Source organism: Stylophora pistillata, chromosome 8 (genome assembly GCF_964205215.1).
Source record: "Stylophora pistillata chromosome 8, jaStyPist1.2, whole genome shotgun sequence".
Lineage (NCBI taxonomy): Eukaryota > Metazoa > Cnidaria > Anthozoa > Scleractinia > Pocilloporidae > Stylophora > Stylophora pistillata.
The window spans coordinates 30202453-30218112 of record NC_142526.1 but is presented as its reverse complement, the minus strand read 5'-3'; the positions used below and the strand labels follow the sequence as shown (position 1 = coordinate 30218112).

At 40.3% G+C, this 15660-nt stretch overlaps 2 protein-coding genes across 2 annotated transcripts; both read right to left on the bottom strand.

Moving 5' to 3' along the window:
- Positions 1 to 1131: 1131 nt before the first annotated feature.
- On the bottom strand, positions 1132 to 11907 carry LOC111322564 (uncharacterized). Its single transcript, XM_022925688.2, has 8 exons — positions 11719 to 11907; positions 9841 to 9963; positions 8747 to 8916; positions 4406 to 7684; positions 4070 to 4216; positions 3811 to 3882; positions 2998 to 3071; positions 1132 to 2350 (listed from the first exon to the last, which is right to left on the bottom strand). The coding sequence occupies exons 1-8, from the start codon at positions 11736 to 11738 to the stop codon at positions 2273 to 2275; spliced, it is 3963 nt and encodes a 1320-aa protein (XP_022781423.2). The 5' UTR covers positions 11739 to 11907; the 3' UTR covers positions 1132 to 2272.
- A 762-nt stretch (positions 11908 to 12669) lies between these two features.
- LOC111322563 (uncharacterized) lies at positions 12670 to 14468 on the bottom strand. The gene is made up of 4 exons (XM_088729815.1): positions 14315 to 14468; positions 14147 to 14215; positions 13476 to 13619; positions 12670 to 12831 (listed from the first exon to the last, which is right to left on the bottom strand). The coding sequence occupies exons 1-4, from the start codon at positions 14384 to 14386 to the stop codon at positions 12790 to 12792; spliced, it is 327 nt and encodes a 108-aa protein (XP_088585941.1). The 5' UTR covers positions 14387 to 14468; the 3' UTR covers positions 12670 to 12789.
- Between the last annotated feature and the right edge of the window lie 1192 nt (positions 14469 to 15660).

Genomic DNA, 15660 nt, shown 5'->3' with positions numbered 1-15660 from the left:
GCACTAGTATCGCAGGGGTCAGTGGTTCGAATCCCGTACAGGCCTGATTTTCGCTATTGCATAAATAGCGCTCTCTAATGCAAGGATCATGCATCACACGTAATAAGTTTTTGTTCAGATTTTAATTAGCTAACTGGAAACACAGCTAAGCTTTCTCTAAGCGCTTGCTGGAGGTCGTCCTCGAACTTAAGCCGCATTGTGAACGACTCTACTACAAAGCGAAGATTAGATTTTGGCGCGCACAGAAGCAGAAAGCTACGTAGGCGAAAGCGCCAATTGCTCGACATACCTGCGTGGCCCGTGCGACGAAATAACTTCACGGGATTGGCAAAGTTTCAGTCACAGTAAATTATGCAAAAATCTGGAAAGATTTAAGCTTAAATGTCCCCAGTGGCTCTTCATGCTCTAACTTGAAATCGACCCACAGCCCCTGGGTCTCCGAGGATGGTATTTATAAAAATAACTTTCCAACTTTTTCCAACTTTCCAACTTTTGACCGCCGCCTGGTTAGCTCAATTGGGAGAGCGCCGGACTGCTGTGCGGGAGGTCGAGAGTTCAATACCGGCCGGACCAACACTCAGGGTCTTAAAATTAACTGAGAAGAATATGCTTCCTTTCTTTAACATCAAGAATTGGTTAGATATTCTAGTCTTCTCGGATAGGGACGAATAAATGGAGGTCCCGTCTCCTGCAGGGTTAGGGGCAGGAGACGTTAATTTCCCACGCACGAGATTACTGTGTGATGGATGTCCTCCCCTGGGGTGGGTTGGGTGGGTAACAGGACCCCCGTTGATACCAGTGTTTACTACACTGAAGGGGCTATCCTGTATAAATATAGATGTCTGTCTGTCTGTCTGTCAACTAATTCCCTTAGGACTTCCTTTTTAAACAATAAGAGCGCCTGATCTTCGAGCTCCGCGCCAGTCCCTCATCCGCGAGGTCAAAATAGCATTTTTTGGAATTTTCAATATCAATCCGTAGCGTTCTTAAACTTGCACTGCATTCATCAACTCGAAGTCCCGAACGTTTGGAAACCATAATACGAAACAAGACTCGTTTTGTTTACGTTTTATGTTAACGGAACAATTTCTTGGCACTGAACACACTTCACCAACACCATTAGAAAGATGATTTATGTTTTGATCACCCGTTTTATTCAAGATTTACATTTCTACACCCAGCAATTCTACTCACACCACACCACTCTTCCTACAATCCAGTCCGCAACGGTCACTACGTAACCTAGTAACAGTTCGCTGTACAATCATAAATAACTCATTTTTGAGTTTTTAGTCGCTATACAATATGTACAAGGCTTGGAATAATACAAAAAAGCCATCTCCGGTAGAGAGCACTTATGATGGAAAGAGTAAAACTACTGATTACACTACCTCTGTGAAAACTTTGGAGGACAAAACCAGAAAATAAGTCTTTCCTGGTAACAGTATTGTGTCGACAAAGGTGGCGTTTAATATGCAACAAAGCAACAGCACCACACAGACCTCCTTCATAAATGAATAAAGGCTGATAGTTTCTAAAGAAACTGTTTGGGGCTGCGTCGGTGGGGGTAACGAAATAATTTAAATATATCAACAAAGTTGAAATGGTAAACTGACCACCGTTACGATTATAAAAGCTGACGTTTCGAGCGTTAGCCCTTCGTCGGAGCGAATGACGAGAATGACGAATGACTAAAGAAACTGTTTGGGGCTGCGTCGGTGGGTGTAACGAAATAATTTAAATATATCAACAAAGTTGAAATGGTTAATTGGCCACCGTTACGATTATTAAAGCTGACGTTTCGAGCGTTATCCCTTCGTCGGAGCGAATGACGAAGGGCTAACGCTCGAAACGTCAGCTTTTATAATCGTAACGGTGAGCAATTTACCATTTCAACTTTGTTGATATATTCAAATTCTCTCTTTCATAAATGGCGGGTTTGATCGTTATTCTTTTATATTTGTGTACCTCAGTCCTTCTGACCTCGGCAACATGTTTAAATAGATAGAACTTTCAATCTGATGCTACTTCGCATTATCTTAAAGGAACATTAATCACGCCCGTCATGAAAGAGATCCAGATGAAATCTAAATTAACAAAAACTAACGCAGGAGAGAGGCGAGGGGTAACAATTCAATGAGGTTCTTCTACTATTCAAAAGCCCACCCTGTTTCATTGGGTGTAATCTGTGGCCTCTGCAGTGGAATTTGATCTTCCATCACGACTGACCAAGTTGGCCGTGGTCCTCTAGACTAACTGCTTTCTCTGTACGTTATCTCGTGTGTAGGAAATTTCTGGCTGTAGAATTCTGGTTAGTCTGTGTCCTTCTTGTCCCAGGACCAGCAGAACTCTAAAAGTAATAAAATCGAATAAAAACTGAGTAATGATGAAAATAAATAAAAAAAAAAAATGAATACAAGTTTGTTCAAAGATGACAGTCTACTTTTTATTTTTTTTTCTATGAAGACAAATATGAAGTTTTCACAGTTCAAACTAGTTGGTGCAATAGTTGGTGCGATATCTCTACGATTTTATCGACTAATCATAAATGTAGATGTAGATGAAACTGGTGATGGGTAACAAACATTAACTGGTAAACGTTAGTCACGTAGTCACGTAGTCACGAGCGTTTGCATCGATTACCAGCCACTGTCAGACCAGACTCAAGACGATAACGGAAATTAAGACTACAAGAGAGGCAGCCCAAGAAGTCTGAGTCTCCAAGAAGAGGAACCAGATCTGATTTCGCAGTCAGTTGATAGTTGATCTGTAAACTGAGCCACATGGAACTCATGAAATATAAAAGTGACTGCGACCGCGAGTTTCATAGATAATCAAAATTATTCTTAACTATTCGTTCCTTACTATTCATTCTCCTGACCGACTAGTTTACGAAGCAAAAGAGAAAGCTCCTCATCAAACTGCGAGATAACGTAAGCCCCATGATTTTGGCGCGAAGATCCAGCAGTTTTTTTACACGACCAGTTCATGACATACCTGTTGTGGCCCTCGGAATACACTGTCATTCATCCGGGGTTTCTGAGTAATGGCTTTCGTGACTTCTTCTTGAGCTTTACATATATGAAATAAATCAAGGTCACATTTGAATCACAACATTTTAGGGAGTAGGACAAGAGCACTAAGTCACAGTCTGTGATATTGAGAAATTTTTCAAGTTGCTGGTTTGCATCCCCTTCAAATCTTCCTCACCTCAATTCAACCCAGTTCCTTCTACGTTTGTCCCACTTCTCTCTAGCATTTTTGTTGTTGTTGTTTTCGACGACCAGCTACACTTTTTATCGAAATTCACGGCTGATATCTAACCACATAACACAAACGAGCGCTTCCGCTGTTACTGTTTTTGTGTTTTTACAAGTTGATATATTCTGGACTCCTTCAAGTTAAAGAAAGTTTTGTTTGCGAGATAAACCTCGCAAAATATCATGATGGGTATCCTTTATGGTCAAGGAACAGGTCTTTAGTAGTGTTTACAATACGGGTAGAGTTGCTGGGACAGACTAATTCCGCCTGTTTCTCACTAGATTTCTCGTTAAACGGCGGGATGTGTCTTGCCTACAATTCGCACGAAGGAACAAACAAAGAGGGAGCAAACGTTATTTGAAACCTAACCTTCCTGAAGTTCTTTCGACTTATGGGTGGATTGCCTGACAGGGAACTGAAATGAGTGTTGAACCGAACGCAAATGTGCCACCAAACAAACTTTTCAATCAAAACTAACCAATCAAAACTAACCGACTTATAACTAACTGATATACAACGAGGCATGAATAACGTAAATAGTACTGATACCTTTTAGCCTTTCATTTAATCGATCCAACGACTGTAACAACCTCTGTTCTTCCAATGAAAGAGCACTTGGACCTGCACAAAACATAGGGAAAAAAAGCTGAAGTATAATCGTAGAAATTTTAATTTTTTAGTTTTCAAATAGCTTGATAATCATTAACACCTACTAGCACAAGTTCAGTACAGAGCCATTTCGCAACTAGGTCAGAGCCACAAAAAAATGTTAAAAAGAAACATTGAAGCAGACAGACCAGGCACTGACCTGTGGTACCGCTCATCATTGCTTGATACTGTTGACGAGGAGAAATATCGGCAAATGCATTTTGTTGATTGTTGTGAAACATTTCTTTCTCCGAAGCCATCATAACAGCGTGCATCTCAGCCGGCGATAATGGTTGCGGACCAGGAACTACAAAGAAACACGGATACAAACAAATCAGGTTCAGTTGTCTTGGAGGTGGAGTTCTCACCGTTCTACATCTCAATTATTAGGGGCTCTCGTGTACCCAAATGCCTGAGAGATTCTTGAATTCCCTCTAGCCATACTGCAAGCAAATGAAAGAGAGTGGAAGCATCCATTTAAAACGTTCACACCCACCTCTATATGAGACTGAGGCAGTAGGACCTGCCTGGCTTGGCGACGGATTATATTCGTGCGGTCTCGGCAATGGTGGTCGGCTATTTTGGCCATGGGCGTGAATCTGTGGGCGTCTGCTTCTTGAAGCACGATGTTGCAAGAGCGGTGACCTCTTCAACGAAAGACTGTCGGAGGAGCTGTCCCTCCTAAGGACTTCATGAGAGCCGTACCGCCGAAGTCCACCGAGTGTACTGCCCCCAGTCTGAGGAGGAACACCGAGGTGTTGCCCATTTGGCTGTCGGCTGCCACCTGGATTCTGCTGTGGGACAACTTGTGGATTGTGAACTTGTCGCGTAGAGCTGGAGCGAGTGCGAGAACGCCGTACGTTAACTTTGTCGACGCACGAGTCTGAGCCGACGGATTTTGTATTCCCACCGTGGAGGTAAGACCGAACATGGGCCCAGAGGTGATTGATTTCTTCATCCGTGGGTGTCTTATCCAGGGATATGGACCTCTTCACACCGGTGTCATCTCGTTCATATCGAGTGCTAGTTCTCGCCTGCAAAGGCCCTTCGCCTTCTTGGCTTGTTATAGTTGTAGTTGTTGGTTCACCGACTGTTGATGCATGATATTCATACCTTCTCTCCTCTTCAGTGAACTGTTGATTCGTAACCATTCCAGATGAAGCCTTTTGCATCATTTCTTTCGTTGCACCACTGGTTACTGTTTGGAAAGGCATGGCCCTCTTCACATCTGGTTTACCTCTGTTGGGATACCCATCAAACCCTGCTTGGTAACTGCCATCGTCTACAAGATCCAGCTTGACGCTTGTACCAGCTGAGAGTCTTGCACCATTTCGTGAACCAGCGGATCCTATCCGAGGATGGTGGACTTTTCGAGCGGCTCTATCCTGTGTGTTGGTGTGATGCTCAATTGCATGCATCAGATCTTCATGACTCTCCACACCGTAGTGCACAGACTCCTGCTGCACCTTCTTGCCATCACCAAACTCCAGCCTCAGCGAGTTAAGAATTCGTTGGTGCTGTTCCTGGGCAGCTGTAGTCCTCGTTCTTAAGTTCATCATCTCCATGTTACGTTTAATGCTCTCCATGATACCGTCCTGATTGGAAGCGTTATGCTTGTTGCCGTTGTTTGGCTGTTTGAAATAAGCCTTTTCTTTCCCATCCTTACTTTCTAATCTTTTGGTTTCCAAGTTTTGCTTTTCAGTTGCTCGTTCTACTGGGCTATTCTTCCGATTCGCACTTGCCTTCAAATTCCTTTCAGCTTGACTCCTATCTGACACAATAGAATGGTTATGGATTCCTTTCCGTGGACGAGCAGAAGCTTGCTTTCTGTGAAGACCACTTGGATGAAGCCTACTTTTGCCAGATTTCTTCGTGGAAGGAGGTCGGGGGATAAAAGATCTGGTAGATTTGACACCCGAAGGGGATGTTGATGCCGTGGATGAAGGTGACGATGAGACCTTTTTTGGGGACGACATTTTATCTGCCTCGTTAATGTTTACAACCCACTCAGTGCTGGCAGGTCTATTTGGGATATCATTGGCTTGACTGCTTAATGCATGGCCTGTGTTTGCTGCGTGGGTAACTTTCGATGAAGACGGAACAACGCTTTCCGTAGCAGGTCTTCTCTGATGGTCAGATGGGTTAAGAGCATGTTGAACATCACCAAAGTTTGTTGTGGTTGTGTGAGAAGATTTTGAAACAGGTGTATTTTCGATTCCATGCTTCTCGGGTTCTTCCATTAACGCAGAACCTACAGTGGTATAAAAAGGGTAAGGGAAACTGGGATGGAATGTTCCTTGGGCAGGAAATTGCACACCACTAGCAACCTGTGAACTGAGATGGTGATAGTACGGATACGTTGTTACAGAATTAATTTCAGTATTACGGAATGGACGGTGATGCTGATATTCCGATGTGACAACGGGTGTCTCGGTTACATGAACTGGCTCTGAATAAACAGGTATCTCCTCTGCCACACGATCCTCATTGGACGGAAACTTTTCAGCAAATTCTTCAGTGGGGATTTCCGCTGTGCTCTCCACGTACCTTTGTAAAGAATCTTTCATCATCGATGTCGAGAAAGAAGAAGTCCAGTTTTCTGAACTGCTTGCTGGGCATGTTTTGTCTCCTTCATCTTTCAGACCATGTACATCCTCTGCGCGATCAACTTTAACATCTAAGCTATCTTTAACAACCTCCAAACTGTCATTTAGCTCTGAATCACACATAGCATCAGCTACATGACTGGCTTCCCCTGAGTCTTTTACACTATTCAACTCGCTGGAAGAAACTTGCACAGGCATTTTCTCAGGTTTGTTCGCTTGAATATCCAGAGGAACTGGTCTAGGTCTTGGGTGATCACAATGAGTAACAGTCGCCACAGACGAGTCTCTTCCAAAGGTAGCTACCACAGACGAATCTTTCTCAAAGGTTTTGACTACACTGGGAACTGAACTGGTGGGACTTTGTTCTGTTCGCTTTTCATTCACAGATGTTACATGCGTCCCTGCCGACTTGTTTCCCTTGTGGTTTGTACCAGAGTGTCCCGCTGATGATGAAGAATTTGATATAGACGTGTTGTAAAAATTGTTTGCATTTCTAGCAAACAACATTGTGTAAACTTTGGTACTTTGCTTCTCCTCTGTAACAAGCTGACCAGTAACACCATCGTCAAATTCAATGCTGTCAGAAAATGTGACCCGTCTCTTACCAGCAGATTTGACTTCCTTACTTCTTTTGGCCATTATACCCGTCCTACTGGTGGCTCCCAGTTCCCTCTCTATTCCAGACCCTGCAACTTGAGGGACTTCGTCTAAGCTATCTAAGCTAGTGACACTCCCTCCTGGAGAGTCCCTGCCCATAATGCACGGCAGAGCCCCTTCAGGAGGGTCCTTTTGAGATTCGTCCTTGGTGAAGGCCAGCTTTGGTCCACTTTTAGCGATGGCATCGGCTCGAAACTTTTCTTGTTGAGCTAGTGTCCATGAGTCACCAACAGGCCCATTTTCCATTCCATCAGTTTCATAATATAATGGCTGAGCTACCTCTTCATTCATTGCATACAGGATTCCACTATTTGCACGATTGTATGACAAATCCTTGTATGTCCTTTCAAAATCGTAATTGTCTGGCATTTCATCTCCCCAAACTTCTAATCCAACTTCGTGAAGTCTTTTTGAATCTACTGCAGCACTACGTGGCACTTGCTTTCCATCCTTCACTTCTACCACATGGCCCCGCACAACATAGTGACCATCACGAACAACAGAAACTGGCTCTGATGAAAGAAAATTACAGCTAAGATATAACAGTGACTAATACAGCTACATGAATCGAGTAAAGGGGGTTAATTTCTAAAGAAACTGTGGTGCTGCATCGGTAGGAGTAACAAGACCATTTTAGTTTTATCAACCGAGTTGATAAAGAGTTTCAAGGCTGACGTTTCAAGCGTTAGCCCTTCGTCAGAGTGAAAGGCAAAGGGCGAATGCTTGAAACGTCAGCTTTGAAGCTCTTCACAGTGGCCAAATTACATTTATCAATTCAGTTGAATGAAACCAAAATTAGCTGAGTCGAGGACAAACATTTAGTCATCACTCCCCCTTTACAACCAAACATCAATATGCATATTCTCCATACTGTTCTCAATACATTTTCTAAAGTGCTGACAAGGAGAATTTGAGTAACAACCAAGACCTTGTGTAGAGCTTCTTTGTAAGGAGAAATTAAATGGTTGTCACTTTTGAGGTAAAGGGTTTTAATGAGCATCTATATGAAGTGTTAATGGACCACTATGAGAACTACTGGTTTTACCAGTAATTGTGTTATCCAATAAAGTCATTATCTTATCTAATCTACCTTTCTTCTTTCCAACCCTCCTTCTTCCTGCATCTTGTGAGAGAGCATGCTCAGAGGCTTACATGTTATTTGGGATTTTCTTGTGACTGCAGTAGGTAATAACCCAAATAAGGGATGATAAACGAATTTATTATTTGAATATTTTTGCAGATGCCCCCAATTTCAGAATCAAGGCCAGACCACAACACCAGGAGCTATGTTCTCTACTCTTTGCGATAAGTGTATGGTTTCTTTAAAACCCCCTGCTAACCAGTATAATGAGTATGGAGGAGATGGGGCCATACAGTTTTTCATCTGTATGAGAGAAACCTAGAATGTCCAACCATTTGCAAATGTCATATCAAAGGCACCTCTTAAGACCCTGAGTGTTTGACCTCCAACACAGCAGTTTGGCACTCTACAACATGAGCTTACCAGGGGGCAGTACCTACCTGTCTTACTCTACAGCTAATTAATTACAATAACCTACTGTTGAAAGGTGTACCTTTATTATATCCATTCACAAGATCATGTTGTTTTAGTGCCTTCTTTTGTAAAGAGTCTTTTTGAAATCTCTGTGTTGCCTCTTGCTGCTCCTGTTTCCTCTTGGACAAGACTTCGTCTCTTAATTGTTCCTCATTGTTTTGCAGTTCCTTTTTCCTTTCCTCAAGTGCTCTAAGGAGAATTCACATTCATCATTCAACAATGTGCCCTGAAAAACTTCTGTGCTCCAACCAGAGCACTGCTCAGTGATACACTTATCTACTTTTGTGGTAAACCATTAAGAATACTTTGTTTTTACAAATTGAAAACAGACTGTAAAGCATAAGCATTAACACTAAAAGATCACACTAAAACATGGTGATGGTGTAATCATTAGATTTAAGTAATATGAAAAAAAAAGAAACTACATTTTAATAACCATTTACTCTCTAACAGAAGTATGAATATTCTCTATACTGTTCCCTCTTACATTCCCTAAAGTCCTAACAGCTACAATTTGTTAATTAAATAATCAAGAGTTTAGTTTGTGATCTTTTCCTTTTTTCTTGTCATCATGATATGTGATCCAAGGCTCACACTGAAAGGAGAAACTCGATGCCAGGCACTCTTAGGAGTCAGAGGGTGCAAACTTTTGAGCCTTGATCACAGAAAAAAGAATGAGTTTCAAAAGTTTGCTGTGTATTGTGTGAACATTTGAAACAGCATAACTGTGTAAACATTGAAAAACAATATCTGCAAAGATGCCTTATGCATGGACTGTTTCACAAAATTTGGAAAAAAATGGAAAAATTTTCAACACAACTTTTTTTTAACAACGATTGAAAATGCAATTAGCTTCAGAAGTCGTAATATTTTACATTTTCTTAATATACAGTCAGTCATGAAGCAATATCAGTAGAGGTGACAGTCATGCAGCTTATTTCAATTCTTTAGCAGTATTTTTAGTATAAAAATTGTAGTACTATTGACAACAATGTCACTGGCAGTACTACAGGTACCTTCAGCACAAAGTGTAATGTGGTATTGCCATTATTGTAAACAAATCAATTTGTTCCACAGAAAACCCTTATTAATGGCTAATTCATATATTCTTACTTTCTCCGACGATTGGTTTCCTTTGAAAGTTCCTTGGTCCTGTCACTTCTTGATTTCAGAGAGTCCTTTTGTTCTTCTTTGAATTTTTCCAATCGCTCTTTCTGGATGCTTTTAAATTTGTCACTACACCATAGTCAAAGAAAACATGCTATGCGCCAATACCAATGTATGTAAATATAAAATGAAGCTACTAACAACTATTGTTCCCCTGAGTGTACAAAGTCTACAAATTAAACAAAGTCTTTGGGAATATCTTCCTTGGCCATGTAAGGCTAAACAGTTATTACATATCCCTTATTTGTCTTTTCCATGATAATTGGAAGAACTGAGAGTGAAAACAAAGCCTAATGTCTGTAATTTTATCATGTACAACAATTACATCACATTTCCTTTGATGTATCCTTATTAATTTTACACAAATTTTTCCAGTTCAAAATTAGAAAAAATTAGATCCTATTAGTTCTTAATACCTTGCACCATTGATTTTGTTAATAGATGCTTCATAATTAGGCACTGTTTGGTAAAATTAAGGGCATAATTTAGAAGGCAAAGTTACAGCAAAAGTTGTTCCACACAATACAAAGATGGTTGCCATATTAAATAAAATACATGCACACAAAAAATCAGACTTAAAAGGATGCATAAAAATATTAAATTACTCTCTCATCACACTAAAAATCAAATCCTATCTGTCTGAAAGTTTGACAACCTAGTATGTTAAATTTATTCTGCTAACCAGTAGTTAAGCATTTTCAATCTGATTGTAAAAACAAGAAAGTCAGATCAACAAAAGTGGTAATTGGTTCTTGAAAACCACAGAGATTAAGGACCAGCAAAAAAACAGTACTCAGTGACTGCTAAACTGGATACTATAAACCTTTGAGTATTAATCTTCATTTTTAAAACCAATGTAACTAATAATATGCAGCTGGACACGAAAGATTGTCATCTTTAGCTACTTGTATTAATTGTTAATGAGTCTAACTTTTGGATGAATAATTATCTGTAACAGCCCAAAGAGACACTGGAAACAGATTACATATTCTGTGGAATATCCCTTTCGAAAGCCAAATTGATAGTTAAAAAGTAGACATTCTTTTTCTAAATAGGACACAAGCTGGTCATATACTAGTCTTTCCAGAACTTTACTGAAAGGAGAAATAACTGCTATTGGTCTATAATTACCTAACTCAGAGACACTACCACTTTTAAATATTGGGGTTACTTTTGATATCTTAAGGGCTTACAATAGTGACTTTCTAATTGCCAGCCTTTACTGTTTTAATTTTACCCTCAAGGGAGAAAGAGTGAATTTTATTACTATTGACTAACAATAACTGTTTTAAATAATAGCTACTTTGTTTTTGATTAAGCATATCAAAGTGAAAAAAGAACTCGTTGTCCAAGATGATTTGCTCTTGACTCCATGCATGTTAACAGAATGCACTTTCAAGTTTAATTACTCGCGATAGGCATGGGTCTACTGACATCATAGGTAAGCTAACAGGTCAACCATTCGTCTGAAAGCTACGAGAATACCCTGATTAGATTTAAAACTAACCTTACAATTTATAACAATGACATGATTTCAAATTATCTCTGAAAGACACAAAGAAGCCGATTTATACAGAGGTAACAAATCAGCTAAAACACTGGATCTACATGTTACTGTTACATATGAACGTTGTCTCACAATTGTCAAAAGACCAAGGAATAAAATCGTAATTTTCCCTCCCTCGTGTTATCTATTCGGGCAACTTCGAATTGGTTATACCTCAAGAGGAGAAACGAATCAATCAAACCCTTGGGATTTTTCCCTTAACAAGAAAGTTAAACAAATTTTGTATGCAGTAAACTGTCGAACACCCAAAAGGATACGAATAAGCGCCCTTTAACATGCTACATCCTCATAAGATCCCCAAAGGATGCAAATATAATGACTCCGCCATCGTTAGGTTCAGTGGATGTTTATATTCATTCCAAAAGAGAATTCAACACGTTGATTGTAGCCTCCAGGGACGGGCAACTTTGGTGATTATCTTGGCAACAGGCAAATCATTCACCTTCGCGTTTCGCAAAGACAGCTGGGTATAACTCGACCCAGCTTCTTGCATCCTCGACTTGTCCACTTTAAAGTCATTCAGAAGCATGTAAGAGAGGGGTGGGTGGAAATCATATGTGTACAAAGAAGACTGAGTCGTTTAGAAAGTTCGTTGAGTTCGAGATAAAGCATGTTAACTGTGATGATGAACTAACTACAGGAAAATATTTCGAATTCAAAACAACAAGTGTTTTGAAGACAAGTTAATCTACTTGTGGCCGAGCTCATTTATACATAGGCATTCCCGGGTTACGTCTCAAAGGAAAAGCAAAAGATTAATTCTTGAAAGTGTCACCAATTGTGTGGCTCAGTGTTAAGTAACCATTGAGAATTTGAATGTGCCATAAGAAATATTATGGAGAACGAAATATGGTCGATTTAAAACACTAAATATTCCAAAATATGAAGATTAATAACACTTGTTAACTTTTTGTGTGTGCATTGTGGTTTATGGCAATCTCTGTCATTTTGGGCTAGCTTGCCACCATTGTTACTCCTGTTATGACTGAGTCCTCCATCTTGGCCAATTGAAGGACAATTTTCATAGGATTTACTAACAGGTTTTGAACACAAGATCCTTTCTCTTTAGGAACTTCTCTTAATACTAGCATTGGAACTGTTTTAAATGAAGCACCTGTTGTTTCAGATAGGCAGCTGGGGCAAAGTTTAGCAACTTGTGCTGAATCTCAAATGCATTGCCACTGACAGCAACTAGACACAAGAACAAATCAGTTTGTTCGTAAACTTTATTTACACCAGATAATCACATTGACAATATTTGCTCTGATATCACTCAGGAAAGAAGAGGGGGTGTTGATGCAGAATTCCCCAATTGAAGAAGCGTGCTCTCATTCACTGAGAGTTGTTACAGAGTGCTCAGGCTTAAGATACTGCAATGAAACAAGGAAAAAGTTAAAACACGAATTTTGAATATGTGAAAATCATATATTTGTACTACGGTTTCATAAATGTATGAAAGCGTTCCTTGCAGTAATAAACCCTACTTATCTATAAGGCCTTATTTCCAACTACTGGATAAGTAGGGTTTACTACTGTGAGGAATGTTTTCACACAGGTTAAAACATCATTAATCTGAAATTTGAATTACTAATTTTTACAATAAAATACTGTAATGCCCTGCGATACCTTGAAAAAGTAATGAGGTGATCAATTAGCGAAAAAAATTATGCCTGCATGATTAACCAATTTTCAGCATTAGTTTCTTTGTCTACAAAGCAAAGTCACAAAAACAAGAAACCAGGGCACTTAATACATAACCACAAGGAGAATGAGGAAGAGTCTATTTTCCTTCCTTGCGACAGAAAATTTTGGACCATAGACACTGTGTAATAAGAGTAACACAACATACAACATGCAAACTCTACAACTGTTGTTTCAAATTCAGGTCCAAAAACTATTTTCTCCACCAAGGCGACCAAAACGATCGTAATTTGGAGTCCTGCGCAAGCAAGTATAATGCCTTGATGACTCACATTGACATTCTTAGTTATGTTAATATAGAAAGCTGACATACCGGAGTCTTCTTGATAAAATAGAGCATAGCACCAGGAATAAGCAGGGCCCAAATCACTGCGTTACGCACACTTCGAGGCTTGAACTTAAAGAATCGGTCGGTATTTTCTCTGATCCAACCAAACTTTTCAATCGCTGGATCTTTCTGCACATGAGAGATAGACAAACGAATTTTCAGAATTGACATCACCATAAAAGGGTGAGTTCTGTACATGAAATTGGCTCGCACAGCTGTCCGAACTTTTCACTGGTTCTGTGGCGTGAAATGTTTTGTAACACTATCACACGATACCGCCAGTATACTGTTAGATGCGTCGGACAGTTGGATAGTCAACCAATACAAGTTAAATCACGAAAGCGATAGGGGAGCAGGGTTGGCGTAGTGGTGAGAGCGCTCGCCTTCCACCAATGTGTCTCGGGTTCGATTCCCGGACCCGGCGTCATAAGTGGATTGAGTTTGTTGGTTCTCTACCCTGCTCCGAGAGGTTTTTCTCCGGGTACTCCGGTTTTCCCTTCTCCTAAAAAACCATCATAATTTGAATTTACTTAAGTTAGAGTTTATTTGGATTTACACACCCACACGACCCCACAAGCTGTTCAGCTTTAAACATTATCGTGTCTAAATAAAGGTTTTATTACTATTATTAGAGATCTTGCAGAAATTTCACTTACCAAAAGAGCAGCGCAGTCTTCGGGTGCGTATATCCTTCCCGTCGCTTTGTATTGGGCAGCATATTTTGCCTACAGTGTTTCATTGTTGAAGAAATACGCGCTGATAACGACACTCAAGAAGGGAATATTTGATAAAGAAAACTTCTCTATAAAAATAATAGCCTTTACCTGCATTTTGAGACTTTCTTCGGTGGGACTCGGCCCGTGGGGATAAGAGAATCTACCCCAGCGATCCGCCATCTTGAAGGAGTCGACGATACGCTATTTCAGTGCCCGTTTCTCCCTCGGTCGCATTAGGTCTTATTGGGGAGGGGTGGGAGGAAAAGCTTCTGGTATAATCTTCACCCTTTTATAACTGGCCTTCTAATTTGGCTATTAAGCTGGCAAGAGAGAATATTGGACTTCAAGTAAGCTCGGTAAAGAATAAAATTATTTTATAAGGAAGAAGAGGGAAGAAACACAGAAAGGCTAGAAAGGGGAAGGGAAGAGAATTTCAGAAGAATCAGAAAAAAAGAATAAGCTAGAAAACCAAACTCTGGAGATAACGTTTTTCGTTATCGCTTTAGCAGAGTCCAAACAAGAGAGTTATGAGGGAGATAAAAAAAAAAAACAATCAAACAAATAAAGTACTGGTAGTGTCCTTTCAGCCGTTCTTGGGATATTACGCAAATTTTTGGGGAGCGTTGCGTGACATTCCAAGGAGTAGTAAACAGTGACATGGCTTTTTGTTTTATCCTTAACTTAGCTAATTTTTAATAAAAGAGTCCTTGTAAATACTTAGAACCCATCCTTACTTAATTGTGGCGTCGATACTGTGGACAAAAATAAGATTTATCCCATTTCAAGTTGTTGACTAACGTTATGCTTTCTTGAAGCAGCACTTCCGTCATAACCTCCCGGTTAGCTCAATGGATAGAGCGCTGGACTGTAGTGCGGGAGGTCGAGGGTTCGAGCCCCGGCCGGACCAACACTCAAGGTCTTAAAATAATTGAGAAGAATTTGCTACCTTTCTATAACATCAAGAAATGGTTAGATATTCTAGTCTTCTCGGATAGGGACGAATAAATGGAGGTCGCGTCTCGTGCAGGGTTGGGGCAGGAGACGTTAATTTCCCACACACGAGATTACTGTGTGATGGATGTCCTCCCCTGGGGTGGGATGGGTGGGTTAGGACAGCAGGTCCACATCAGCTATTACAGCTGCCATTTAATCAACCTGCTTAAACAAATAAATGAACTTCAAATCAGGAAAATACAAACGTGACCGTCTCAAGCAGTTCTCTCGCGTTAAGATGGGGAAGCTTTTGACCTCTCTGCCTGGAAAAAAATTCCTTCCTTGAGCACAGAGCACATTGCACCGAAAAATTGAACAAATACTGAAATCCATAATTTCGCAATTCATGTTGGTTCGATTTTCTAAGGACTGAGACAACTAAGGAGCTAATTTTGCGAAGAGATATTTTGCAATAAATTAGGGAATCTCAAGCTGCCTACATTCTTGCTTCTTAGTTTGAC